This window comes from Clinocottus analis, unplaced genomic scaffold (assembly GCF_023055335.1).
Source record: "Clinocottus analis isolate CAN_PGR_092001 unplaced genomic scaffold, fCliAna1.0.p SCAF_7, whole genome shotgun sequence".
NCBI classification, from domain to species: domain Eukaryota; kingdom Metazoa; phylum Chordata; class Actinopteri; order Perciformes; family Cottidae; genus Clinocottus; species Clinocottus analis.
The window spans coordinates 112,501-139,934 of NW_027176229.1; the positions used below are offsets into that span (position 1 = coordinate 112,501).

At 44.4% G+C, this 27,434-nt stretch overlaps 2 protein-coding genes across 4 annotated transcripts in view; one reads left to right on the forward strand and one right to left on the reverse strand.

Annotated features, from left to right (window-relative positions):
• Positions 1-131: 131 nt before the first annotated feature.
• On the reverse strand, positions 132-5,615 carry fbp1a (fructose-1,6-bisphosphatase 1a). Its single transcript, XM_068605071.1, has 7 exons — positions 5,316-5,615; positions 4,330-4,492; positions 3,682-3,774; positions 2,768-2,908; positions 2,091-2,228; positions 1,847-1,966; positions 132-755 (listed from the first exon to the last, which is right to left on the reverse strand). Exons 1-7 carry the CDS (start codon positions 5,483-5,485, stop codon positions 561-563), a joined length of 1,020 nt encoding a protein of 339 aa, XP_068461172.1. The 5' UTR covers positions 5,486-5,615; the 3' UTR covers positions 132-560.
• A 1,205-nt stretch (positions 5,616-6,820) lies between these two features.
• The window catches only part of kank1a (KN motif and ankyrin repeat domains 1a), a 46,668-nt gene continuing 26,054 nt past the window's right edge, over positions 6,821-27,434 (forward strand). The window contains exon 1 of one of the 3 annotated variants that reach the window (XM_068605408.1): positions 6,821-7,151. The gene's annotated coding sequence lies outside the window, so the exon portion shown is untranslated. Of the gene's footprint in view, positions 7,152-13,623; positions 13,685-27,434 lie in introns of those variants that run through there. The other 2 variants (XM_068605410.1, XM_068605409.1) reach the window with 2 other exon arrangements.

Genomic DNA, 27,434 nt, shown 5'->3' on the forward strand with positions numbered 1-27,434 from the left:
AATGTTTCTTGGAACTTTGGAACAGACAGTTCTCCAAAAAATATACAAACTAAATGTTCGTGAGTTTTAAACATGTGACACGTTTTAAAATAACGAAAACACAGATTTTTGTCTTCTTCAACTCTTTTGGTTTTATTGAGCCTTCATCAGTACAAACAGATCTTCACATTATGAAAAAGCATCACGTTTTGCTGCATAGAGGTTTTTGTATTTGGTCCTTCACGCGACTAGAATACATGTTTATTCTATTATTATTATACATTTTAATAAAAGGCACAAGTGGATGTAAACAGGGCAAGAGCCTTTGTGGGGGTTTTGGCACACGTTGCTTCTTTGGTAGTTGTTTTAGTGGAGTGTGTGTGTTTGTGTGCGTGGTTGAGCTTGTGAGTCACAGCTCATGTTTCCTCTGAACTTTCTTTCTTTTATCCGTCGGCAGAACTTGAGCGTTGCTGCTGTGACATTACAAACCTGATGATTTAAACCTCAGGGCATGTCGCTGACAGGATTCCCCTGCATGGAGCTCGCGGTGAGGCGGCCTGCAGCTTCCCTCCCCTCTCGCCTCACTTCTTCCTGCCGTGCTTCTGGCAGATGGCCACGTACTCCAGGACGTCCTCGGTGGAGCCCATGGCCACGGGGGCCCGCTGGTGGATGCTGTCGGGCTGGATGTCCAGGATGGGCTCGAAGCCGGTGGAGGCCATGCCGCCCGCCTGCTCCACGATGAAGGCCATGGGGTTGCCTTCGTACAGCAGCCGCAGCTGCGAGGAAGAGGAGGGAGCTTTAGTGTTAGTTTAGGAATATTTTATGAGTTTACAAGTCTGTGAATGGTTTCCCTCTTTCTATACGACGGCCTCTCCCCTGCTTTACTGTGTTTGTTACACTTGTACTCTCACAATGCAGCAGCAAAACACCAACAGTTACATCCATGTTGCACAAGACTGGGGTGAGCACTGAAACAGGTTTTCACCATCAACAGCCAGAACAACCTGTTTCAACGTTCATGTGGTTTCAGACGGACTTGAAGAAAAACAATGAAATTATAAAATAAATTATTATTAAGACAAAAAAATAGGGAGGAGACAACGTTTACTGATCAAAACCATAAAAACAATACCATAAATATTCAAGACGAAACTTTTAAGTATTTTTTTGTTGTTGAGGTTTTTAAATATCTTGTTTTGAACTTTTTTCCTTGCAGAGTTAAACTAATATTTATCCTTAAATTGAAAAAAAAAACTGGAGCACCTGGATTTGTTTTGTGGGTTAAAAACACTTTTTTGCACTTATTACAAGTGCTTTCGACCCTTTTTAAAATGTTTTAAATGAACATCACGCTTGGCTCAGTCTTGCGAGCGCTGGAAGGATGTGGAGCGTGAAGAAACGACGTGGCGACACTTCCTTCAGTGTTCTCACCGCTAACGACACGGAAACCTCACAAAGAGACACAATGCAAACCTGAAGGGATTTTATGGAAGCATCTTCTTCCTCCTGATTCATGAACATAAACCCTGCAGTTCATTTTGAGCTACACACACACACACACACACACACACACACACAGTGTTCGGTTGCTGTAAATATATAGCGTGCCAAATGAATCTAAAAATAGTCCACGGTTTAGTGTACTATTATTAAATACACTATAGTTTGCTAAAACCTGCAGCGCCCAGCAGTTTGAAGAAGATATTGACCTTTGAAAAACAAAAAAAAGGCTCTTTATTTTCCTGGCCTCTTTTTAAAAGACATGCGCAGTTGCTTTGGGTCTTTTCAGCGTTTTCCTTTAAGGTGGCCTCTTAGGAGCTGCATTAAAGCCGTTCATACAGACCAGGTGATGTGTGTGGGACGTCACCTTTCCTTCAGGGCTCTTCACATTTCCTGGGTATAAGAAGATGCCTCCGTACATCAGCGTGCGGTGGACGTCTGCCACCATGGAGCCGATGTAGCGGGCGGCGTACGGCTCCGAGCCGTCCTGCAGTGGAAAATGTTGTGTTAATAGGCCGCATTTGAAAAACAGGACAGGAAACAACACTAAACACGACAGTGCTCGACGTTCTTTTTGTTTTTATTTTTCTGCCCCCACACATCAGTGTTACCTGAGGGAACTTCTTCTCCTGCAGGTACTCCGTGACAGCCGGGTCAAAGTACTTGGCGTAGCCTTCATTCAAGCTGTAGATCTTGCCTCGCTTCTTGATCTTCACGTCCCGATCAACCAGGATGAACTCGCCGATCGCCTGACGAGCAAAAAGCATCAATACATGTGCAAGATACTTCATGTGCAAAAAGTGAAAGTACTAACTGATTCATCAGCAAACAATGGAGGGTGAGGGGGGGGGCAACAAGCATTTACACCTGCGTTGCATCCGAGCGCTTCCGGCCCTGCTGATGCTCCTCCTCTCTACCTCTACCACTGACATGGACTGTGGCCATCTGGATGGTGGACCATGCATATACTACTCATTATATGAATACTTTCTGTCACATTGATGTAACTGGTCACATGACATCTGTTGCTTCATCCTGGAGAGGATCCTCCTCTGTTGCTCTATGGAGGTTCTTCCTGTTTCCCCTGTTAAAGGGTTTTACTGTCTTTATTTGGGGAGTTGTTCCTGATCCGATGTGAGGTCCTGGGACAGGATGTTGAGTACAGATTGTAAAGTCCTCGGAGGATAATCTTGTATTTGTGATTTTGGGCTATACAAAATAAACTGAACTGAATTCTGTGCACCCCTAACGCTCTTTGGTAATAAAATATCTCTGACCGGAAACCCACCGGGTCGAGCATGAAGCCGTTGACTCCCTGGCCGGTGGAGATCACCATCATGGTGGCGCTGCCGTAGAGGGCGTAGCCGGCCGCCACGAGGGTCCGGCCGGGCTGCAGGGCGTCCTGCTCACACGGCTCATCGTCTGTGTGCTGAGCGGATCATACACATCATCCTCAATGCATTATTCATTACCTATAACAGTGGGTCTCAAACTGTGGGGCGCGACCCTCTAGTGGGGCGCGGAGGTATTACAGGTGGGGCGCGAGGGGAAGATGCAGATTCTTAAAAAAAAAAATCAGGGTCAGGGTCCTGAGATATATATATATATATATATATATATATATATATATATATATATATATATATATATATATATATATATATATATAAATAAAATATATAAAATATATATATAAAATATATATATATATATAAAATAGAATATATAAAATAATATATATATATCATCCTTAGTAATGAAGGAGCTTTGTGCTGCTGTGAAGCTCTGGGGCTTCAGTGCCTTGCTCAAGGACACTTCAACATGAAACTATGGAGGGAAAACAGGAATCCAACCGGCTTCCTTGGTCATATTTTTTGCCAAATATGAGTTATTTTTTGCACATATATAACTTTATTTTAACAAAGTGACTGCTTCCAAAGTGGTGACAGAAAAGGTTTGAGAACCACTGATCTATAATGGAATCAGTTCGACATTAAATATCAGTTTGATATTTAGTTTACCGTCTTTCTCGTACATTTTAACTGCCACCTAATAGGAATGTTTTGCTGTGAAAGAGCACCAGTTTGAGTTTGACAGAGGCGGCTTTGTTTCTCAGGCTTCATCCATCTCCTTCAGGCTTCAGGAACTCAGACTCATGGACGGAGACACTTTGCGGCTGTGGACTCAACCCTGCGCTCGTACCTTTTTGTAGATGGCGAAGATGGTTCCGATGGAGACGAGGCAGTCGATGTTGGAGGAGCCGTCCAGAGGGTCGAAGCACACAATGTATTTGCCCTGCGAGGGACAAAAGTTTGTAAAACAAGCAGAAAGTTAGGTCTACATTCAGTGTTGCTCAACAATAAACCTCTCGTGTGCATCTCCAGGTCAAATATTACTTCATAATACAACACTGGCTGTTAGACATTAGATTTTTTTTAATCCTGCACGGTTTCCATTACATGTACCAGCCACCGGCCTTTTGTTGGTGCATTAGTGGAACTGTGTGAAACTAGTGGCAGGAATGTGCGTTGTGTCGTTGGTGTGTCCTCGTGGTGGAGTGCGACACCAAACAAACCGGGTGACCCACAGCCCCACAGCTCTGAACCCACACAGGGAACCGTTCACTTTTATTTGACAAGTATTCTGACAGCGACTGAAACCTGAGCCTTCTCTGTTACAAGAGATACGATTCCACAAGGAAACGATCTGCAAAACACTCAGAAAACTGGATGATCCTGTTTCTTTTTCCCGCTCTTTGGGCTCCAAACAGCTCCAGGATCAGCAGAATAATCCCTTCTGCTTTAACGTCGAAAATCAAAGTGTACTCTCTTCTCCGGCGGACACACTCACCCGAGTGTCGGGCTCGATGATGATGGCCTTCTCGTTCTCCTCGGACACCAGCACGCAGGAGGTGAAGGACGACTTGATCATGTTGATAACCAGGTCGTTGGACAGGATGTCCAGCTTCTTCACCTGGTCGCCCGTCACATTGGTGCTGCCGGCAATGCCGTAACTGAGGAGAGAAAACCCAAAACCAGATCAGTGTCCAAGTGTAAACGGGCAAATCCAGTGTTGTGGACGGTTAGGTTCAGTTTCTCTGTGTTAATTGATTATTTAAACAGCTCTACAGCTCCTGAGATGAGTTTTATCAGACCAATATCATAACTCCAGTCTTCAGCCAAGAGGAAGGAAGAAAAGGAAGAGAGAAAAAGATAGACGCTGCATTATAAACGCTTGGTCTGTGATTGAGTCTAAATCAGAATCAGTAAGAAAAGTTTAGTTCAGGAAAGATTATTCCCATTATGCAAAACAATACAACAAATACCAACACAAAATTGTAGAAGTTATATGAACTAATATTTATGGAATAAGTGTATATTTCTTGTAGCTACTGTAAGATGGAGTCAGTAAAACAAAGTTTAAGAGGATCAACACAGCGCATGGTAATTATTATAATAATTATAATAATATGCACAAATGCTAAATGACATTAAAACAAAAAGGAAAACCAGAAAATAAAACAGTGGTTTACCACAAACACACTGATTCCTCAAGGCTGAACGTAACGAACACTAAATATGAGTTCTTATTGAAATAAATGAATAAATCAATCATAAAAACGTGGGCGTGGTGTGTTCAGGTCCGCGCTTCCTGATTGGCTCCGGGGAGAAACCGGAATCTCCTGCTGAGTTTGTGCCAACGTGGACGCACGAGCCCGCAACAACACTGTTACTTTACACCACAATCAACAACACCAACACCAACACTAACAACAACAACAACAACAACAACAACAACAGGAACGTCTTCTCCTCGGTGAGGCTCGTCTGACTCACAGGTGCGCGATCCCGGCTTTGCGCACGGCGCTGGAGATGGCCTTCACCGCCGTGCACAGCGAGTTGAGCAGCGTCGTGAGCTCCCCGGTGCCCTTCGCCTTCCGGCCCTCCTCCATGACGAACCGGGTCATGGTCACCACGTTGGTGTCGAAGCCTCCTTGATCGGTCATGGCGGCCCGTGAGCGAGTGGAGGGAGGAAACGCTGCACGACTCACTATGAGGGCTCTGCAACGCGGAACTGTGTTGTTCGTGAGGGTGTGTGTGTGTGTGTGTGTGTGTGTGTGTGTGTGTGTGTGTGTGTGAGAGGTGTGGCTCCGCTGGAAACACAACCCGCTTTGTACAAAGTGAGCTGTGATGAAATGATGATGTTACCAGTGGAGGAATGGTTGTGATAGTGTGGAGGGACGACTTCTTCTTCTTCTTCTTCTTCTTCTTCTTCTTCTTCTTCTTCTTCTTCTTCTTCTTCTTCTTCCTTTTGAACAGATAATTTTAAATATTGTATTGCTCTTCTTAAATTAAATTCTGATGCTTTTCTTAAAGAATGAGTTGCTTCTGCGTTTAACATTTGTTTTTAGATGTATTCTTATTTGTGTGTGTATATATGTATGTATATATATTATATATGTATACCACCCATTGCATGTATTACATTGGTGGGAGAAGTACTTAAAATATTGTACATAAGTAATTAATGCAAAACAGAGTAGAAATATTTTTCAGAGATTATTAGAGAGCAAAACATATTTTATTCTAATATGGAGGACAGAAAATGACTCAAGTACAAATGAATAAATAAATGCATGAATAAATAAATGAATAAATAAATGAAGATATACATAAATATTGATTTGTTAATGATGTTTAGATATAACTTATATATTCCTGTATTTATTTAAGCTTGTATTTATTTATTCCCGTATTTATTCATGCATTTATTTATTTACTTATGCTTAATTCATTTTCTGTCCTCCATACTCTAAATGCATTATTACTACACAAGGAGAGTGAAAAACATTTCATTGTAAACGCTTTTAAAGTAAACTCCCAGGAGATGGCGCTATTGGTCAGTGAACCTCGCTTTGCTCTGTTCCAGCCCACAGAGTCCATTCATCTTCTAAATAATCACGATATAGCTTCACAAATGTGTTGTATAAACTATTTTAAGCAGTAAAACAAGCTGAAACATCGCATAAAGGTGTTAAAAGGAGCACAAAACAAAGCTTCACTTGCACTTCTGTGACGCAGGACAATTAAGAAACATTAATATCAATGCGCCAAACAAAACCCGCTCCACTTAAGGTACGTTGGACGCTCCAAGAACTATATTGTTGCGCGCGAGGCAAACAGCGTTACCTGTCACTAAGATCCCCGAGTTAACGCGTTAATAACCGAAGATAAGTTTCAAGATAAACTTCAACTTTTCCACCCGGGAGGATACAGAGTTAATATTCTGGTTGTTCCGCGCCATGTGGCTCGGACCGTTCACTGAAAAGTAGGCCAACCTTTCAGGTAAGCGTCACACACCTGACCGCCACAGCGCCAGGAGGACTGAGCCTGCGCCGAGGCACCGACTGCGCATGACCGCGGGCTCGACGACTCGCTGCTGCCGCCGTGAAGTACGAGTACAAAGAGGCTGCTGGCGGCGGCGCAGACGGGACGTGGCTGAAGAGTAACCCTGCGGACAGCGAGACGGGAGGTTTCTGCCTCAACCGGGCGAGTTACCCTCACGAGACGACTTCAACCCCAAAGAAACAGCCCGAGTACACGCAGAGGAGGAGTTGCGTTCAAGTCCCCCACCAAAAAGAAAACGCCGCTTGAGGACACACTTGGTGTCGGGTGAGTTGAAGCGCTTTGAAGCCGCGCAGAGCGTCATATGAGTTAACTTCATCGTCCTTTTCAATGTATTTAACGCGTGTGATGGTGTCTCTCGTGCGTGCGCACGCGGCTTGTGTCTTTGGGAACTTCGCTGAGCTGCGTGTTGCCTTCGACGCATGTTGTGGGTCAGGTGGTCCCGCAGCGAGCACGCCAGACAAATCCCATGAAGCGCTGCTGGTTAAGCAGGATTATGTTTAAAGTCATATGGTGTTTGTTGCTCATGCTCGTTGTGGTAATCTGGAGGGGGATTTTTTTCTCCATCCAAGCCGAACAAATCTTGTTCCCGCCAGACAGGTGTCTCATGGAAGTACCTCACAAAACTACACTCGTTGTGGTTGAACTTTAAGCTCTTGTTTATTCATCCAACTTTTCATTTTAACATTTTTTTTTTACACAGTCACCCACATATCCTTGGATTTTTACTAATTCCATCCCTATTATATGACCCATGCTGACTCATCCATACAACGCATTTAACAGCTTAAATCAGGTTTTCCGCAGATCTGCAGGCCCCAAAACACCCTCGCCTCAAGCGTCACCTCTCCATATAACTCATGTCTTCATTGTGCTCATTGGAAGTGACTTTGACATTGTTGTTTTGTCGTATCCAGGTTTTCCAAACCACATAGCAGAGCTAATTCCTCCTCCTCCTCCTAAATTTGGCATGCCACTATCTATTTTCTTCCTGCCAGAGGTTGAAGCGGGAAGATGAAAGCTCTGCTGAAGCGTTTTGGGGATGTAGACCTGGGTGGCGGTCCCTATTGAGCCAGGCACGGGGTCAAACCGAGGGCTCTTCATCTTCTGCAGGGCTCAGAGGTTTTGTTCCCACTTTTTTCTTCTCAAGATAAAGCACAGAATTGATACGTCAAAAGGGAAGAACATGAGCTGTGTGACATCGGTTTAATGAAATTCTTCGGCTTCCAGTGTGGCACTTTTGGCACATCGCTGGATCCATTTTTCTACACTTGGGTATAATAAGAATACAGATTACAAACCGGGCTTTCATCGCAGGAGCCCGAACAAAGCATTCCTTCAGACATGAAAGTACCGACCCGCTGTGGGCGTCAGTGAACCTGGTGATCTTTTGTACAGACGATCTGGGGAAAATAGCGTTTTCTTTTCTGTTATTTACTTCATAATCATAATTCAATGCTCTTTCAGACAATTTAGCTGCGTTTTCCTTTTATAACATTGATCTGCAGTGCCACTGTTCTGATTACAAAAATATATCAGAAATTCATACTCCTGACTTTGATGAGTCATCAGACACAAGTTCTTTAAAAACGCTTGTCATTTTCAATTTTAGTCGCACACATTTTAAACTTTATTCAGGTCTAAACGCACCGAATACTTTACATAAAAGGGCACTGAACGCATGTCGATTAACGTCAGTTTCAGTGTGAAGCAAACATTAAGTCGCCATGAGGGGATGATTTATATTGGCCGTGTACTTAATGAACTGGCCATTAATAAATATTTTCCTTTGTCTGTACTGTCCATTTCTTTTCAGCATAACGGTCCATCGAGCCCACAGCGTTCGTCCTATTGGTGCTGCCTTTAAGCTTCTGCCTATTCATCCGTCTCAACAGTCTTGAGACCCTTAACTTTAAAACAATACATGTGAAATGTTTGGTTTCATTTTACCACACCTGCAGACGGCATCATTTAAATAATCCTTTTCTTGAAATGGGCTGTTTCTGGTTTCATCTCTCTGTTAAAGCAATGTTTTTATTCCAGACATGTGTATCCATTACGTTTATAAAATGCTTATCCCTTCCACTTCAAGAGTATTTCAATACCTTCTAATCAATGCTCTGTTTAGGTTAACGGCTAACTATTTGTTAGCTTAAAAGCATCTTATAGATTTTTGGCGCGCGGGCCGCTCACATGCTTATTTCCCTGACGTTGGACTGAGCTCGTTGGCGCTTGTACCGAGCTCAGTGTTAAATCTGTACATTGTGCGTTGAGCATTCCACGGCCTCTCACCGGTCTCACGCCTAAGTGGGTCGGGTGGACGCACAGCCTGGCGTCGGTTGGTACATCGGGCTTAGCGGGCGCTGCGGGCTTCCACGTCATCGGGGCTGGCCGGTCGGCCCGTTGTGGACATGTGGCAGAGGTCTCTCAATTAACGCCTTAGTGAGACGACCCTTCTGTCCACAGGATCAAAGCCGGGCCTCCTCCGCTCAGATGTCACCCTCCCCAACCTCCACCTCCCTGTGATTATGACTCCCATCCCTCCAGTGTTTGTTTGGAGAAACTGACTTCCACCCTGCCGCCCCGTCTGAGCGGCTCGCACGTCAAATCTGGCCCTGCTTTTCTTGCAGCTGTACAGTTTCTGGTGGCGTACTCGTGTGTTTTCTCTGTAATTTTGCGTCGAGGGGGTGCCGGGTTGTAATTTTAGTCTCGGGCCAAACATCTGTGCATGCTTCCGTCTCATTTGTTCTCCTCTTGGATGTTTTGCTGCTTGGAATAGTTCCACTTTGTTTAGTTTTTCTGGGCTGCTTTAACTTTAAAAACATTTGGGTTTCTCTGTCCTGTGCTCCACTCCTGCTGGCGTCTGAGTGTGACCGTGGAGGTGAAGGGAGTTGTTACAGCTGTTGAGGGCTCTAAGTGTGGGATGAAGACCTACATGAGCCTCGGGGACGGCCCTGTTATTACAAGATCAAACCTACTTTGTAGGTCTGCTGAAACAAAACAACTTGAGCTCCCATGCAAAAACCAAACCTCACCGAGAACTTTAAAAAAGGTGCACATTTGATGAAAGCTAAATGGGTTTTGTGAGATGTACAAGATTAGATTGGGAATCACATAAGTAGCCTCGAGGCATGAACCTGTGAAATCTAAAACAACAAGGCCAGCGCAGCACATTTTACATGGAGCACTAATGAAAACAAAGGGGGGAAAAGAAAAGTCAAGCCTCAGGGAATCCTCCTGAAATATTTCCTGGGGCAGCTGCCAGGCCACAACCCGGCATTGTTTGCAAATGTGCTAGGAAGTAATTATCGCTGTGATCAAAGCTCTGGCAGAACTATTGTAAAATCTTTTTAAAATCTCTGCTTGTTGGAGTTTAGCAGCTTAACGGAGTCAGAGATGGATTTGGAGACCTTTTGTGTTATCGCCAGTTTCTCAAGATTAACCAAACGCAGCTTTCAGGTCCAGTTTGTCATTTTTCTGTGACTGTCAGATTCAGATCTTTCTCTAGAATCAAGGCAACGTGCAAAGATGATCATAGTCTGAACGTGCTAAGTTCAGAACGCTAACATTTGTCATTATTTCTTTGTTTTTAATGCTCAGCAGAGACAGGAAGTTGCTGGTAAATACATTGTGTCACTTAAGGCTTTAAAACTGGCCATTTGTCTTTATTAAACTGCATGTTTTTTGTAAGGATTAATTGGTGAGCTTTAAATGCAGATTGTGTTCCTGTTGGACAAAACCAGGCTAGCAGTTTCCCCCGCTTTTCATTCTTTATGCTAAGCTAAGTTAGCTGGCTGTAGCACTTCTGGTATTTATCTTCTCATCTGAAACCAAATGAGTGCATTCCCCGAAATATTGACGTTCTCTCTTTTTTTTAAGAAGTGTTTCTTTTCAGGAACTCTTCTTCCAAACAACGCTCTTTTCCCTGAGGCGTGTTGAAGCTCTCTGGGCTGCTTTTGTGTCTCAGTTGGCTTGATGAGAGGAAGCTGTCGGCTCTGATAACCTCTTTTGCCTCTAAGGCCCGCCGAGCAGAAATCTCCGTCAGTGGGAGTTCGTTGAAAGTCTTGCAAACTTTCCTTTCATGCCGGTTCACCACTCGGCATCACAGAAACCGATATCACAATATTATCACCTGAACCGGTTCCTTCGCGTGACCTCAGAGTTCCAGCTAACCGGTTGGAGGATCATTGGATGATTGACTCCTGCATGCTTCAACGTGTGTGTGTGTGTGTGTGTGCGTGTGTGTGTGTGTGTGTGTGTGTGTGGGGTTTCTGTTGGGAGGGAAGTTGTCGTGCTGAAGGTATTTCTCTGTGGCGCTGAGGATTAACCCCAGCTAAACCTTGAAGTGTGTTTCACAAAGATGTTTTGTTTCCTGGTATGTTAATCCCCTTTCTTTCATTCGCGCCTCCTCTCAGTCAGCATGTGCTCTCTGGATCAGAGACGATCCAGCGGGATAATTGACATTTCCCATTTGCAAATTAATTGGGTTTAAATGAGGATTTATTTTTCCTTCGTCTCTCGGCGGCGTTTGTTCGCCAGCTTTCACCTGCTACCTTTCATCAACACCTCCTCAGCGGTATATCCAGAAAACACTTTTCATATCTTCATCCAGGTGCAGTTTCTTTTATAGTTGTTCAGATCTTTTATAAAGGAAGGTCGACGTCAGTCTCGCTTGTACTTTTACTTTTTCGGGCTCTCTGCCAAAGCTAATGGGCTGATCCTGCAAATTGAATTAATTGCAGGCTGCGCGGACGCCTTGAAGGGAGCGAGGCGCGCTGCTTGACGAGGCTTGCTCTGAATGATTGTTTTGCTGTTGGACCACAATGGGAGGAGTGGCAGAAGAGAACGTGGTGACTGGAGAGGCGAGCAGCCCCGAACACCTCCATTATCTTCCACCGCCTCGCCAATGCAGCGAGGACAACGTGGACCTTTTCCCCTCTTCTTCTCTTCAAAGCTGAAAGTAGCTAAGCTATCGCAGGCGGTAGCCAGGCTCCTGCTGTTGGTGACTTATTGGCCAATATGTTGTTCTTGAGCAGGAGTAGAGTGGGAGCTTCTGGTCAAGGTTAATGTACTTTTAGAAGTGAATGGAGAAGGGAAAGCGCTATGAAAGACCGAATTATTTTTGATACTAAAAATCGACGCTTGTTTTGTGGAGACCTTCTTGTTCTGGAGGTGACACCAGGAAGTGGGATCACTGTATGCTGCCACTGTGCTCCGCTTGAGGTTTTACTGAGCGATTTGTGCCCGACGAGAGCCGATGAAAGGCTATAAAACACCTCCATTGTTGTCCAGGAACCTCTTCTTCTTTGTTTTTGGCAACATAAAAGCCATACCATTGCACTTGGTTGTCTACTTCATGACAACAAGTGGTGTGTTGTACGTGATGGGGATTAAACATGCAGGCAGAGTTGTGTTTATTATAAACTGCTTTGTAGACGAAATGTCGCTGAGCGGCCTTTTCGTCTGCTTTTTAATCGTTTTTTATGTGTTTTGAGGGAATTCTTGCAGTGCAGAGATTGTGCATCATGGACCGGGTGACCGGAGCTGCTGCCTTGCTCAAGCGGTGGGGAGCATCATGTCACACTTGGGCCGGGATTAAACCAGCAGACCTGTTGTTGCTGCTCCATTTATCCTCTCGAGTCCACCTCATTGCAGCTTTCTTCACACGTCTGAGCTCGGTGGATCTCGAGTGCTGCAGAAATGATCGCCATCAGCGATTTCCGCGGTTGTCTGAGTCAGAAGGAGGTGTCGCTTGAGAAGAGGCAGCTCGTCTTCATCCCTCAAACTACGTGAATGAAGAAGAGTTAAAAAAAGGGGGGAGGAGTGAAATGTCTCCTTGTTTTTCGGGCCGTGAAGCAGGACAAGGCAGGTGCAACGGGAATCCAGAGCTCAACTGATACTGTGATAATCCCTCAGCTATGCAGGCGTGCTCAGACGGCGTCTGTCAGGTCGGAGCATTCCTCGAGGAGTAAGTTGTGATTTGAAATAATATCGTGTTCTTCAAACCGTGAAGCTTTTAGTGAAAAGTAAAACTATGTAAGTGTTGAATCCAGGTTTCTCTGGATAAGAATGCGACGCTCTGCAGGACTGAGCCTTTTTTCTTTTATAGGCGGATGTGCGGGGGCTTTAATTAAGGGTGGCTTTGATGAAACAGGAGGCGCCGTTACTCCACTTCAAACCTCCAGAATATGCTCTTTGGGCTTAAAAAGTGACTTTGTGAAGAAGCAAACTACAAAGTTTCCAGCGAACAGAAGTTTGGATCCATATGAGTTACTTGTTCACTCAATAAAAAACACTTAAACTATGCTTAAGTCTTAAGTGGAAGCTTGTTTTATTCTTAAAAGGTAAATGTTTTCTGGAGTGTCCCTTTTTTTTAATGGGGTACCTAACAAGAAAGCCTTTTTACCCCCAGGCTGTTGGAAACTCCCCCATTCCTTCACACCTTCATGATCCTGCGAGCTGTCGGGTTTGTCTCCTGCCAGAGATGCCACCGTTTACGGCCGAGAGCAGCCAGAGGCTCGGCCCGCCGGCCACCAGACGGCTCGTGTTACCGCCTCCCTCCCCGCCTGGTGTTGTCGGGTTACCGTGTGTGTGTGTGTGTGTGTGTGTGTTTGAGCAGCCGTGTTGTGATTGGCTCGTCCTCTGCCATGTGAGACGGCGTCGGGTGACGTCTCGGTGTTAATCCCTCATTTCTCTCTGGGATGTTTCCTCTCTCTCTCTCGCTCGCTCGTGCTGCTGGGAGCTGTCGAGCTGCAGCTGAGGGGAAATGCACCCGCACAGCGACGCTGAGACTTTTTAAGGTGAGTCCAAGTTATGACAACTGTTGCATTGTTTCCTGCATCGTGAGAGCTGCACCTTTTGCAGTGTCGGCGGGCGGCGTGATTATTTTATTAGCGTGAACTGTGACGCCACTGAATGCAGCATTGAACTGTGATCTCCATGCAGGAGATGAGGGGTCGTGTTTTGAGTGAACTGGTTGCAGGGTCTGGTCAGGGTTTTGGAGGTTTTGGAGGTTGAGGGGTGCTCGTTGTGTCTCCAGACACACTGACGATCTCGTCGTTCTCACCTCCAGGCTGGTCCGGGCGCCGATTTTTATGCAGATAAAAAAGGCCTTTTGAACAAGAAAGTACTTGTTGTACTTGCTCTGGTTCTGACACGAAGGCGTCCCTTCCCAAGAGGATTGTGGGTCTATTTGTTTGTGCCATAAAAGCAAAATGGACCGTACACATCATTTATTTTGCAAAGCTGAACTTGAATTATACAAACTACAAGATGCCTCTTTTGTTTGGTGTCAATATAATGAAGGGAACCATTTTTATTTGTCCCAAGTTGCAATTCGAGCACACTTATGAATAATAAGTTGGCATGTCTTCATGTTCACGCCTCTGGGTTCAACGTTTTAGTCCCTCGGTCCTTGTAGTAAACATTCATTTAGATTTGTTTTGTCATATTTTCTTGCAATATTGTATCGGTTACACTGATGCCTCTTATTGTTCTGCTATAACAAACTATTCATATAAAAATGACTGCCGACCTGGGAAGAAAGTCTACGTCCTCGTGGAAGTAATGAGCTGGGATTATATTCCTAATTTCTTTCATCCGTTCACTCTGAAACACCATTTATACACACGTTTACATGAAGACATTTATACACACGTTAACATGAAGACATTTATACACACGTTTACATGAAGACATTTATACACACGTTTAAATAAAGACATTTATACACACGTTTACATGAAGACATTTATACACACGTTAACATGAAGACATTTATACACACGTTTACATGAAGACATTTATACACACGTTTAAATAAAGACATTTATACACACGTTTACATGAAGACATTTATACACACGTTAACATGAAGACATTTATACACACGTTTACATGAAGACATTTATACACACGTTTACATGAAGACATTTATACACACGTCTAAATGAAGACATTTATACACACGTCTACATGAAGACATTTATACACACGTCTACATAAAGACATTTATACACACGTCTACATAAAGACATTTATACACACGTTTACATGAAGACATTTATACACACGTTTAGATGAAGACATTTATACACACGTTTACATGAAGACATTTATACACACGTTTACATGAAGACATTTATACACACGTTAACATGAAGACATTTATACACACGTTTACATGAAGACATTTATACACACGTTTAGATGAAGACATTTATACACACGTCTAAATGAAGACATTTATACACACGTTAACATGAAGACATTTATACACACGTCTACATAAAGACATTTATACACACGTTAACATGAAGACATTTATACACACGTTTACATGAAGACATTTATACACACGTTTACATGAAGACATTTATACACACGTTAACATGAAGACATTTATACACACGTTAACATGAAGACATTTATACACACGTCTACATAAAGACATTTATACACACGTTTACATGAAGACATTTATACACACGTTTAGATGAAGACATTTATACACACGTTTACATGAAGACATTTATACACACGTTTACATGAAGACATTTATACACACGTTAACATGAAGACATTTATACACACGTTTACATGAAGACATTTATACACACGTTTAGATGAAGACATTTATACACACGTCTAAATGAAGACATTTATACACACGTTAACATGAAGACATTTATACACACGTCTACATAAAGACATTTATACACACGTTAACATGAAGACATTTATACACACGTTTACATGAAGACATTTATACACACGTTTACATGAAGACATTTATACACACGTTTACATGAAGACATTTATACACACGTTAACATGAAGACATTTAGATGAAGACATTTATACACACGTTTAAAAGAAGACATTTATACACACGTTTACATGAAGACATTTATACACACGTTAACATGAAGACATTTATACACACGTTTACATGAAGACATTTATACACACGTCTACATAAAGACATTTATACACACGTTTAAAAGAAGACATTTATACACACGTTTACATGAAGACATTTATACACACGTTTACATGAAGACATTTATACACACGTCTAAATGAAGACATTTATACACACGTTTACATGAAGACATTTATACACACGTTAACATGAAGACAAGATCAGTCGCAGTACGTTTCAGGACTACAATCGGGCTAAGAAGCCCTCCTTTAAGTGGGCCTTCAATCCAAAGCCGTCTCTCCTGATTTCTTTTCTAAATGTCTCTCACAGAGCTCGTCTTCGGTGTCTAAACTTCTTCCCTGAAGGAGAAGCTCGGGCGTTTCTCAGCACACTGTTAAACTGCGGCAGTAAATGATTTCCTCTGGCGGTCAGCGGGGCTTTGTTTACACTGGAGATCGACTCCGTTGATCTTATCTGCAGCGGCCGAAGCTCCTACGCACATGAAGGCAGCGGCACACCACACGGGGAGCCTTTTTATTACAGGAGGCCGCTCGTGTGTGTGTGTGTGTGTGTGTGTGTGTGTGTGTGTGTGTGTGTGTGTGTGTGTGTGTGTGTGTGTGTGTGATCAACACATGGAGGAGTGAGTGAATACTTTTTTCTGCAGTAAAAAGGTGAAGGATGTTCAGCCGCGTGACTTTTTAATCCTCGTCCTCTGCTGTGGTGAAGTCGGCTTGACAATGGTCCTGCAGCCTCGCTCAGGTTTCAGCTTCACAAAGTGAGTGTGTGTGTGTGGAGGGGGGGGGGTCACCATGGCGACACCGTCCACAGGTTTACCGACCTATCGTGTGTGTGTGTGTGTGCACACAGAGCAGAAGGTACCAGCCGTCTTCGATGGCCATCTTTTGGACCGTGACTTGTTATATTTTCCCATCGATGGCGCGTCCCTTTGAGCTCAGCCACGCTGACCAAGGAACCCCAAATGTAGTTTTCTTTTGTCTCTCCAACAGACATTTCCACATTGTTTTGTGAGAAAAGCTTTTTGCAGGAAAAAAGTAATAGAAATATATTACGCTTAAAACTTCTAAATTAAAAATCCGCCCCAATATGAACAGTTTTTGCTAAGCGGGTCCTGTAAAGATACGCTGGGAAGCCGTAATTGACTTGAGTCAGTCGGTATTTTACAGTCTGCAAATGAAACTGTAAAACACTAGAAAGCTGTAAAGCTGCAGTTGGAGCACACGTTCACTGTTCCAGTTCAACAGCCGGGTGAAAGTCGGCCTGCTTTGTTTATCCAAAGCGGAGACGGAGCTTCCTCTATTTTTAACAACTCTGCCCAGTTTCACATGTGAGTTGTTGGGAAACGAGCTGGCATTGTGTTTTACAGGAGAGAAACAAAGAGATCCTAGAATAACATTTTATTACAGCTGAATAAAAATCACCTTTCCATGGGATAATGTTTCCGGAGACGATAAGCGAGGTTGTGACTGCTCCATCTGTATTATCTGCAGCTCCTTGTTGACACAGCTCGTGTCGTTGTTTTGCATATTCTGTGACATCTGCCACCAAGAGCTGGGTGTCCACCGGCTGACGCTGACGCCCCCCGGCATCACTGAAATAATAGCAGCGCACGGGTCACCTCGAGTCAATATTTGTTCATGGACGGCGGCTTCTGGGCGGTTTGTCTGTTTATGAGAGAGAGACGGTGATGTGAGGATGCAAAGAGGCGGAAGAGAAGGTTTAGAAAGGAAGACAAGATGAAGTACAAATAGTGCTGGAAAATCCAAATGAACAATGTTTATGACATCGATACTGTTCGGTCAACTGTTTCGTAAAATATAGCAGTCGAGAAGGTCCAACCATGACATCACTTTACTGCAATGCCGCCTTTAGAGCAGGGAAAACACAACTTGGGCCACACAGTATTTGTCTCCTCTCACAATATTGATGTATTTTCTATATGCCTTGAAATGATCAGCTGTAAATTACTCAACCTGTGTTTTTACCTCGGCATCATTCATGCATCTGGTTTTGTTTACAGTCATTTCCTACGACGATCCATTAAAACATCCCTTACTGCAGTGATTTTATATCTATATTTCTAATATAATTTTGATCAGCTACTGAAGTTTTCATTTCATCAAATGGGAAAATGACTTCAGCTCGTCTAAAGACTAAAATACCAAAATGATCCGAGCTGTTGACATCGCAGCAAACTCATTGAGTTGCTCGTGAGCAACATTTGTGTTGCACACGAGTGTTCTTCTGAGCGATAAAAGTGATGCTGAAGTATTTTGACAGCACAGAAAGAAATGCCCCCCTTCATCCCCCTCCTGAATCATTTCCAAAGGTGACAGTGAGAATTCCCAGAATGCCCCGGGAGTTAATCCCTTGGTGTTGGTGGAAGTGGGGATCCTCCCGGCAGCCATAATGCCGCAGTGTTTCCAGAGGAATGTTACAGCTATTGTCCATCAGGATGACTCCCACTGGGAAGACCCCCCCATGCCAACACAACACAATGCGTTGTGTTGTACGTATGAAGGCATGCTACTGTTTTCTTAGCCTCTGACCTCGTGACCGCGAGCTGAGACCAAAATAATGAAAAGGATGACACGGAAGTCATTAGTTAGTCTCTCAGTTCATGCCGCTTCCTCTGGGAAGCCTCACTTTCTGTTTCCCAGAGGCACAACCGAAGACTAAAACACTTTAGTGTGTGTGTGTGTTTTGCTCTTGCAGCTGAAGGAAACTCTTTTGAAGGAGCGCCTATAACAAAGTTATTCAGATAAGAAACTAAAAAATAACTTGACAATTAAAGTTGTCGCTCCAATTTCTGTCAATGCAGCTGTCAATCACTGCTGTGACACGCTGATCAAATGGCAATCAATAATGAACCCGGCCACGCGGGCACCAGCTGAGTCACCGTGAAGTGAAGTGTGTGACCACACGTGTGACACCCCGTCCTCACCTGCAGGACGCCGCTGTTCCTGGAGCCAAACACCCGCTTGCTGTTTCGACGAAACAGTTTGAAGGAAGTGTCTGTCGTGCGGCTGAGGGTTGGAGTGTGAGGCCTTCCAGTGTTTCATGTGTCCTGCTGGGTGCTGGACCCTCTTTGTGAGGGCCGAAGCCTCCAGCAGAACGTCTAAAACTGTAAAGCAAAAGCTGCAAGAAGACGTCTGGTCATATTTGAATTCTGTCACCACAATAAAAAAGTCAATTTCTTGTTAGCAAGTGCTCACACTGGCTGTCGGCACACGTCTTGTTCATCATTGTGACTAAAACATAGTTGTGTATTAGTGGTTTGCGGGTCGTGGTGTGGTGGCTGACTGCGTGTCAGCAGCTCTCGTCCCTCTGCTCTCGCTCTTTTGTTCTTGTATTTCCTCGTTGCTTCCCCCCGTGGGAATAAATTAGACTTTCAAATTTGGGAACAAGTTGGCGTGTGGGACAGCTTGAGGGCCGTCAATGAGGACGCACCGGCAAGAGAAGAAGAGAAGGGTTTCCTGTTCGGAGGACACACACACACACACACACACACACACACACACACACACACACACACACACACACACACACACACACACACACACCCCTCTTCTCTTTATCTCCCCTTCTCTCAATGGAACAATCCTAATGGGATTAGTCATCACTCCATACCTCCTTTCCTTCCCCTCGTCTCCTTTCCTTTCACATTTGAGTCCTTCAGCTCGTCTCTTTTGGGGCGCTGCCTCTCGAAGTGCTCAATGTCGCTGAAAAGCTTTTTTTAAAGGGGGGAGAGTTGTGAATGAAGGAGTAAATTGAGCGTCTTGGTGCCACAGCCTCTTTTCTTTCCACTGAATTTGTTGCTGAAATTCGTTGGTGTGATCTTATTGATATCTTGTTTTTTTTCTGCTGGCGGCCAAATAAATTCTTCATCACTGCAGTTTGGTTGCACAAGGCGTCCTGACGGATGAGTGGGAAACGCTACAGGCGCGTCTCTTCCCCGTCCCCCAGATCAGCATGCGTGATAGGCTGATGATGAAAGGACGTCGAGGCCGGTTAATTAGACCCAAGCGCTGATGTCACCGCGTGGAGCAGCGCAGGGCCCTGACCTCACCGGTGATCAACAATGAGGCCAGCTGAGAGCAACGACAAAAGCCGGGCCAGCTGGGCACGAGGCGCTCAACAGAAGGGACGGCAGTACGCTTGACTTTATCTTTAAATGAGGTGTTTTCCTCCAGATGACGATGAATGAGACGATTGCGTAATAGTTGCAAGCTGACGGGCCAGTTGCATCAGGAAGTGGCACAGCGGGGGGGAAGCTCTGAGTGTCGTGATGTATAAAGATTTCCTTTTTACAGAGAAGTTTAAACCATTTTAGGTTACAATGGCTCTTTGTTGCTCCGTCTCTGTGTTTTTTTATCCAAGTGATGTCCAAGGTTATGAAACTCAAACTCTCTCTCATGGCAATGAACACGCACAAATTCAGAATTTATTCTTTTTTTTAAACTTCTTTAAAAGTCTTTATTTGCCCTACTAGGGTGACTTGAGGATGAGCTTAATCTGTCCTGTAACAAGTTCACCGGTCGTCCCCACGGTCAGCCGCCGCCTTCTGTCCGTGTCTTATTGATGACGCTCGTCCATGAGATTTTAATCAATTGATTGGACCAACTGCTCTCAGGAGACGAGCCGTTTAATGACGTAGAAAAGATGGAGGCGGTTTCCTGCTCATCCTGTGGGTCACCAACCCCCCGGTACTGGCAGGTGTCGTGCCGCTTGGCCGTGTTTTTGTTCCCAGGACCTGGACCGAGGCACAGCTGGGCCTGCAGCCCCGAGGGGGGATCTGGCTCCTGCGGGAGCGCTGATTGATTTAGAGAGGCACCTCTAGTCTGTCATGTTGAGCGTAGACTTAAGGGATGCGCTTTTGATTTTGATGTGAAAATGCTTTTAGAGACGCGTGCAGGTGAGGCTCACGTAGCAGTTACACTTCCTCTTGTGATACGGCCGCTCTGACGCTAAGAGACGAGAGACCATGTGCACCCAGAGTGAAGACTAACTGGGAAACAGCTAAAGTGAAAGCAAGTTAAAGATACGTGTGTGTACTCCTGTTCCTGAAGTAATTGTGATCCTGGAAACGCATTATCTCTACAGCCTCTACTTTATTTTATATCTTATCCACAAAAAGAAATGAACTTCCGTATTTAGTTAGTTTACAGAACCGTAAACATGTGAATTTCAGAGTCAGTGGTGGAAGAAGTATTAAGAAACCTTTCCTGAGGTCAAAGTACTCATGCAGTGAAAATAGTCAAAGTCCTGTATTATCTGCTAAATATCCTTAAGCACCAAGTAAACAAAAGTATTAAATCAGCAGTGGAATTAGTGTTTTACTGTTATATATGTAGTTTCTAGAGTTTATTGATTGCTGTAGATGTCTCATGTTGGGCTGATTTTACCCTTTGTGTGTCCTGTTTGGTGGTTTAATCTACATCATTGTGTCGTATGAGATCCTCATATGTTTGTAGTGTTTAAAAAGAAGGAAAAATCGCCCTGTTTTCACCATTTTTGATACTTTTTTTAGAAGCATTCATCACTTAATTCTCCAGTTTGTTGCAAACATAAAAAATAAAAAAAAATCCCCAAATCGAGTGCAAACCCACGCCCAATTTTTTAAAACGCTGACACGTAAATCGTGGCAGGACATCCGGCGGCGTGCTCGCGTGACGACTCTGCAGGAGGCCGTGTCGTCCATTTGAACGGCTCCGGTGGCGTTTGGATGCAGCGGGTCTCCGAGCCGCTGTGCGTTACTGTGGCGTCCCTCCAGCTCCAGCTGGGCAGCAGGGCGGCGCCGCGTGGCCGGGACTCAATAACGACATAATTGGTCCAGCAGCTCAAGTGTTAACGGCAGGCCAGGCAAAAAAAACAAAGGTCTAATCATGACGGACGAGGTTTGTCCGGCTCTGAAAACATTCCTGGCATGTTTGTGTGTTTGAACAACCAGCTGCCGGCTTGCAGACGTGGAGCCGTCACCAGACACAGAATACATGTCACCCGCCGAACCCAGAAGACTCTGATCGAAGAAATATCACGTTCAAAACAACCGCCAAAATTAAACGTCGCTGTAAAAAAAAATACACAACGTAATTGTCAGATTTACATCTTTCCGACAGTCCTTGAATGCATCATATAGGAAACATATATATACTTCCAAATGGGAGCTTATCGTTGTGATATAAACACTTTATTCTACATTACTCATTAAAAAGATGTGTGTTGAGTTCTCTCAGCTTTGCTGTGCTGCAGGTTCAGAGGGTCAAAGGTGAGGATGAAGAGATGGAGAAGAGCCTTTTTTAAAAAGTGAAATGAAAGTGTTTGGCAGTTTTCTTCACGGCTTCAGCTTCAGTTGGGAGCACTGAGTTAAAGTCTGGACGTGGAGTCTCGCGTCCCTCCTTCATGCTGTCATCACTTTAATTAGCTTGTTGTTCATTGTCTGGCGGCCGGCGAGGAGAAGCGCAGCGCCGGACCTCGTTGGTCCGTCTCCAAAAGGTCAGCCGAGTGGGCTCGCCTGGCACAAAAGCAAACACGGGAGCACTTAAAATGTGGAATTTCTCCCACAATGCCTCTTTGAGAGCGCTGACAACAGGAGAGAAAGCTTTTGGCCGTGACGGTCTCTCACAGAGGAGTTGAATCTGGAGACCTCGACGTTGTATTTAAACATTTCTTTTCTTCTTATTGTTAGTGTTTAGTTTCATCCTCATCACTCTAAATCGTTGGTTTACTTCAAATTTACTGCAGAAATTGTTGTTGAAGCTTATTTTACGTTTGCCTTTTGCGTGTCACTGACATATTCTTACACTTTATTGGGTCAATGTTGGTGGAATTTGACTGTTTTTACATTGTTCTCAATTTACTGACACAAAATAGCATAAGAGCTAACGACAACAAAGCTGGACAAATGGGTCAGGAATGAAGTCTATAGATGGACTACTATGAACATGAGTGTGTGGGGATTTATGCCGACAGGTTTATGCATGAATTCCTGTTTTATAGTTTATATGATTTTATGTAGATGGACGAGTGGGCCGTGTTAACGGTGTGCATTTTGACAGTAATAACATAACCCGCTATGGGAGCAAGGTGATGTGTTGTTTACACAGGACGTTGTGGTTCGTGTTGTCGTCACCCGACGCGGTCATGTTGTTCCTGTAGCCGCTCAGCGTTACCTGGAGACATTTAACCTTACTGCAACTGGACATTTCTTTTGAACAAAAGGACTGTAAAATTAGCTGACGCCATCACATTTTCGAGCTTCATTCATAACTAGATAAATTAACGACGGAATAAAGTTAGCTTTCTTTTGAAAGAGGCGTTGTCATCCGCATGGCTCCATGTGAAGGCATCATAATGGAGGAGAACATGAAGCCACAAGGCGCTTTTCTGTGCTGGAGGACAAATGGTGGACCTGCAGAGACATTGAGTCCCCACTGAGGAGGGTCCCCTCCTGCGTGGGGGGGTTGTGGGTGGGGGCGTTCACCCGTCCATGGCTCCCCCCTCCTCCGCCTTAGTGACTCCACTCAAGAGCAAAACCAACAAGAGGCTCCAGCCTGTCCTTGGTCAAGTGCAGGCCCGGATAGCAGAGGTCATGAGGGGGAGGGAGGAGATGAAGGGAGGGAGGGAGGAGATGAAGGGAGGGAGAAGATGGAGGGAGGGAGGGAGGGAGGGCAAAACGAGCTTCAAAGTGCTCTGAACTGGACTGAACAAGTCCCTCATGGAGAGGAGACCTCGGTAATTCTCACACATGTGAAGGAAAAGTGGAATAAAATTTTTAATTTAAGAAATCTTTTTCTTTTCTTTTTTTTGTTGGATAAAAGAAGCATTTAGAAGATGTAATCAGGGGCTCTGGTTAATTGTGTTATTGCCCAAAGGGGTGAATTAATTAAATATGAGTCCTCTTCACAGCTGCAGCATCTGGACACAGACTTTTCAGATACATTTTACTCCATCCTTTCCAGAGAGCAAAGCTCGTGCATGTCTCCATTTCTTACTTCGCCTGCTGTTGCGAGTGTTCAGGAGTGCGGTTTTGAAGTTTTGATCCACGGAGCCACTCGCTCTCTGGATGCGAGGCGCCGCGCTCCTCAAGGGGGCGACGTTGGGACGAGTTCTGCACGAGCAGGAGGCAGAGTCCTCACCGGAGGGGAAGAAGTCCTGCATCGCTGCTCGGGGCAACTTCACGCTGCAGTGAGCTGAACCGGCTGATGGATGACTCACCTCTCGGTCTCTGGAGTGAAGGGGAACGTTATCCTTCTCTTCCTTTATCGTCGGTATGCAGGAACAGTGAGAACAGTCCTGGGATGGATCATTACCCACATGAAAAAGCAGTATGCAAAACTTAAAAGTAAATACGACAGTTAATTATTTACAACTGGTTTGCCTGAAAAAGAATGATCTCTGGCACGAATAAATTGCATCGTTTATTACCTCAAACAAGCTGTTGGCTAGATCCTAATGGACCTAATAAACGAGGAGAAACTGGTTTAAACTTGGCGAGAAACTGGGTGTCAAAAGTTGCCCAGAAGCAACGGATTGGCTCCTTTTTAGATGCAGCCAGATGTCGTAAATCTCAAAGAGTTATTCCTGAATCGTAGCTGGAGCCAGAAGCCGTCCTCCAGCTGACTGCACCGTCTAGAGGTCATCAGAACGACGTCTTTAAAAAAAAAAAAAAGGCTACAGAAATAGCTTAACGTTTTCCATATTCTTTAAAGTCTTCGTTTCAGTTGGTCGAAGTTGCTGATAAAAGATGGCGGGGGAGTCATGTCGAACTTGCACGTTTGCTTTTGCTATATTTTAGTTGCATTTCTTTCAAACGGTTCAGGTGAAACGGACCCTGAGGGGATTTAAAAGTTGTATTGCTGCAATAACTTGTGCTTGAGTGACTGCCGTCGTTTCCAAACCTGGCTTCCTTTTGTCTGTTGTGTCGGCGCATGTTGGCTGATAGGAGTACAACACGCTGAAGGTTGTCGACTCGGCTGGATGTGCATGTCACTCGCAGATCTCAAGACATTTTGAATCCTGCTTCCAGAAGTCACTTTATCCTGAGAGGGTTTCTTTGGATCTTCCTCCTCCCCTGGATGTGAACTGAACAAGCCCTCTGAAAGGGAGATGATGAGGTCAGAACGGGTCAGACGGAGGAATGAAGATAATGACGCGTGTGTGTAATTCTCTTTGATTTCCATAATTGAGCTTGTCATCCTCGAGCGCTGCGTTTATCCTCGAGCACCGCGGCTGCAGCCGAGGAAGAATACAAGAATCCTTTTTTTCAAGACCTGTTTCCTCGTTAACTAGTAGTTTATTTAAATGTTTGGACCGGGACCGGCTCAGTGAACCCATTTTTTTTGTAAAAGGTAAAGTGATTTTAATTCAAGACATTAAGTTTTTGGAGTGTATATTTCAGTTGCCGGAGATTCAGGTCTTGTCTTTTGGGATGAGAGCTATCGGTTGTTGATGCACATTTGTGTTAAATAGTGTTTACCCTTTACTTACACTTTACTTCCAAACTGCATGGTCACTCGCCTCAGTCAGCGTGTCCCCGACTCAACTGTTTATTTGGTTATCAAATCTCAAAATGGCGCGTTAACAATGTCCCCAATATTTGACCTCTGACCTTCTTGGTTCACTGTTATAGCCGTGCAAGCGTGGGCTCAGCATGCGGCCCAAAATGTCCAACCAAAATCACAGCAAATATTTGGGTTGTGGTGAAGTTTTGTGCAGACATGGACGGTCTTACTGACCTCCTGTGTCTTTTTCCTCCAGCACCAGTGTTGGATGGGTTTGCATGGTATTTGGTGCCTTGTGCCAAGTATCAATCTTTTATTTCAAGTATAAAGTTTTTGGTCCTTGAATAAGGAAACAGTTTTTTCAGTCCACTAGATGGTGCTCTGTTTTCTGGTGAGGTCAGCAGAGGTCCTGCGTCAGCGTGTGATTGGTAGGAAGTTGATCAAAACAGACATGGAGGTATCAGAGAGAGAAATTAGAAATGTGACGATCCGATGTTTTGTGGATTTTCACAAGTATAAAGCAGAAATGGTGATTATTTCCTCGGTGGAAATGATGAGCCAGGAGATGAGCCGTATCTCTCATCTAAGAATGACGCAGACTGTAATGCAGGTCAGATGGTCAGGTGCCTCATTTATGAAAGTGTTGGTCAGTTTGTGTGCCTGACAATCTCATTTTGCTGCAATAACATTTTTTTAAGTGAGATGAATAGACTGAAAACTTTATGTTCTTGGATACGCTTGAAAAGGTAATATATCGCAATATTCAATACATCGCCGTATCGTGATATCGTGGCTCTGAGTCCCACTCCTACTTGACTGTACTTTTGTGTTCAGTGCTAATGGACAAATATTAGCATGCTGTTAATCTAAATATGCTAAACCTTATAAAGAGCATTTACTTTACAGCCTCGCTGAGCTGCTGGCGTTGTTGCATAATGTCCAAGAATCCTCTTTTTCTTCATGCACTCGACTGCGTAGAGCAGAAGATTTGATATGAAGCGGTTTCGATGGTACCGCTTTACTTTTCAGCCACTTCCATGTAGCTCAAAGGGTTTTTCTTTTCCTCCTCTGACATTGTGACTTGCGGCTTTACAGACAGTAAAAGTAAAGAGTAAGGAAGACAACAACAAATTCCTTCAGTTTTCTTTTTTCTTCCCCCCATTCCTGTGAGCTCCTCCCTCCTCGCAGGGATAATTGAAAGGCTTTGAGGCCGGCTGAACTCAGCAGGCTCGTGTTGGACATCAAAGAGGAAGCGAACCGTTTGGACAGCGCCGGCTGGGGGTCAACGGCGGCTTCAGCGCCGCCGAGAGAGCCGGCGTAGCCGCGGCGCTGAGGACGTCCGGCCGTCGTCGGCACAGCAGCCTCTCCTGCAAAGCCTCCGAGGCATTTCTTAATGAGGACCAGATGCAGAGCGGAGACGACAAGCAGCCGCCGCTGCATCCCGCCGGTAGCACACACACATCCACAGCAGTGAACCTGGGCGCCGTGGTCCTCTTCTGTTCATGCACAGATGCTCTAAACCTGCACACGAGCATGCCGATTATCCAGAGACGGACACATGCAATGCTCAACGCTGTTGCGCAACACAATCCCTGTTTTCGTGCCCCTGTTTCCTGCAGCTCCAAAATAAAAAATCTGTTTCTCCCGAGGCTTTTTCCACCTCCATTAACTCGGTTGCCTTTGCTTTTTATTAGGGGAAAAACAAGCTTGTTGAATATTCAGCGCAGCGTGTTTGCAACCTTTACGTCTCTGTCTCAGTTTTAAGAAACAGTTATGAACTTTAGTAACTTCTAGAGTCCACATTTCTTTTCATCTTCATGGAGTATTTCCCAACAAGTGTCCACCTTGATCTCCTCTGTCTCTAAATGTTAATGCAGCTTTTGAAGTCTGTACTAATTTGCCACCATGTGGTTTTTAAGCTGAAGTTTTATTTGACATTCGACTCGCAAGAAGCGTTTTTATTTCATCTGTGGTAATCCGGTTTTGGGTTTTCTTTCCCCTCATTGCTGAATTACGTTGGAAACTCGATTACTTTGGAAAGTTGTGATTTATTTTCCACTTCCTCTCCATCTTCCCTTTTGTTGTGGTCACTTGACAGCTTAGTGC

Coding starts and splice junctions, on each gene's coding strand:
- fbp1a (XM_068605071.1), bottom strand. CDS start 5,485: ATGACCGATCAAGGAGGCTTCGACACCAACGTGGTGACCATGACCCGG. Junction 2,909..3,681: donor TCTTCGCCATCTACAAAAAG/GTACGAGCGCAG, acceptor TGATCCGCTCAG/CACACAGACGATGAGCCGTG. Junction 1,967..2,090: donor AGGAGAAGAAGTTCCCTCAG/GTAACACTGATG, acceptor TTTCCACTGCAG/GACGGCTCGGAGCCGTACGC.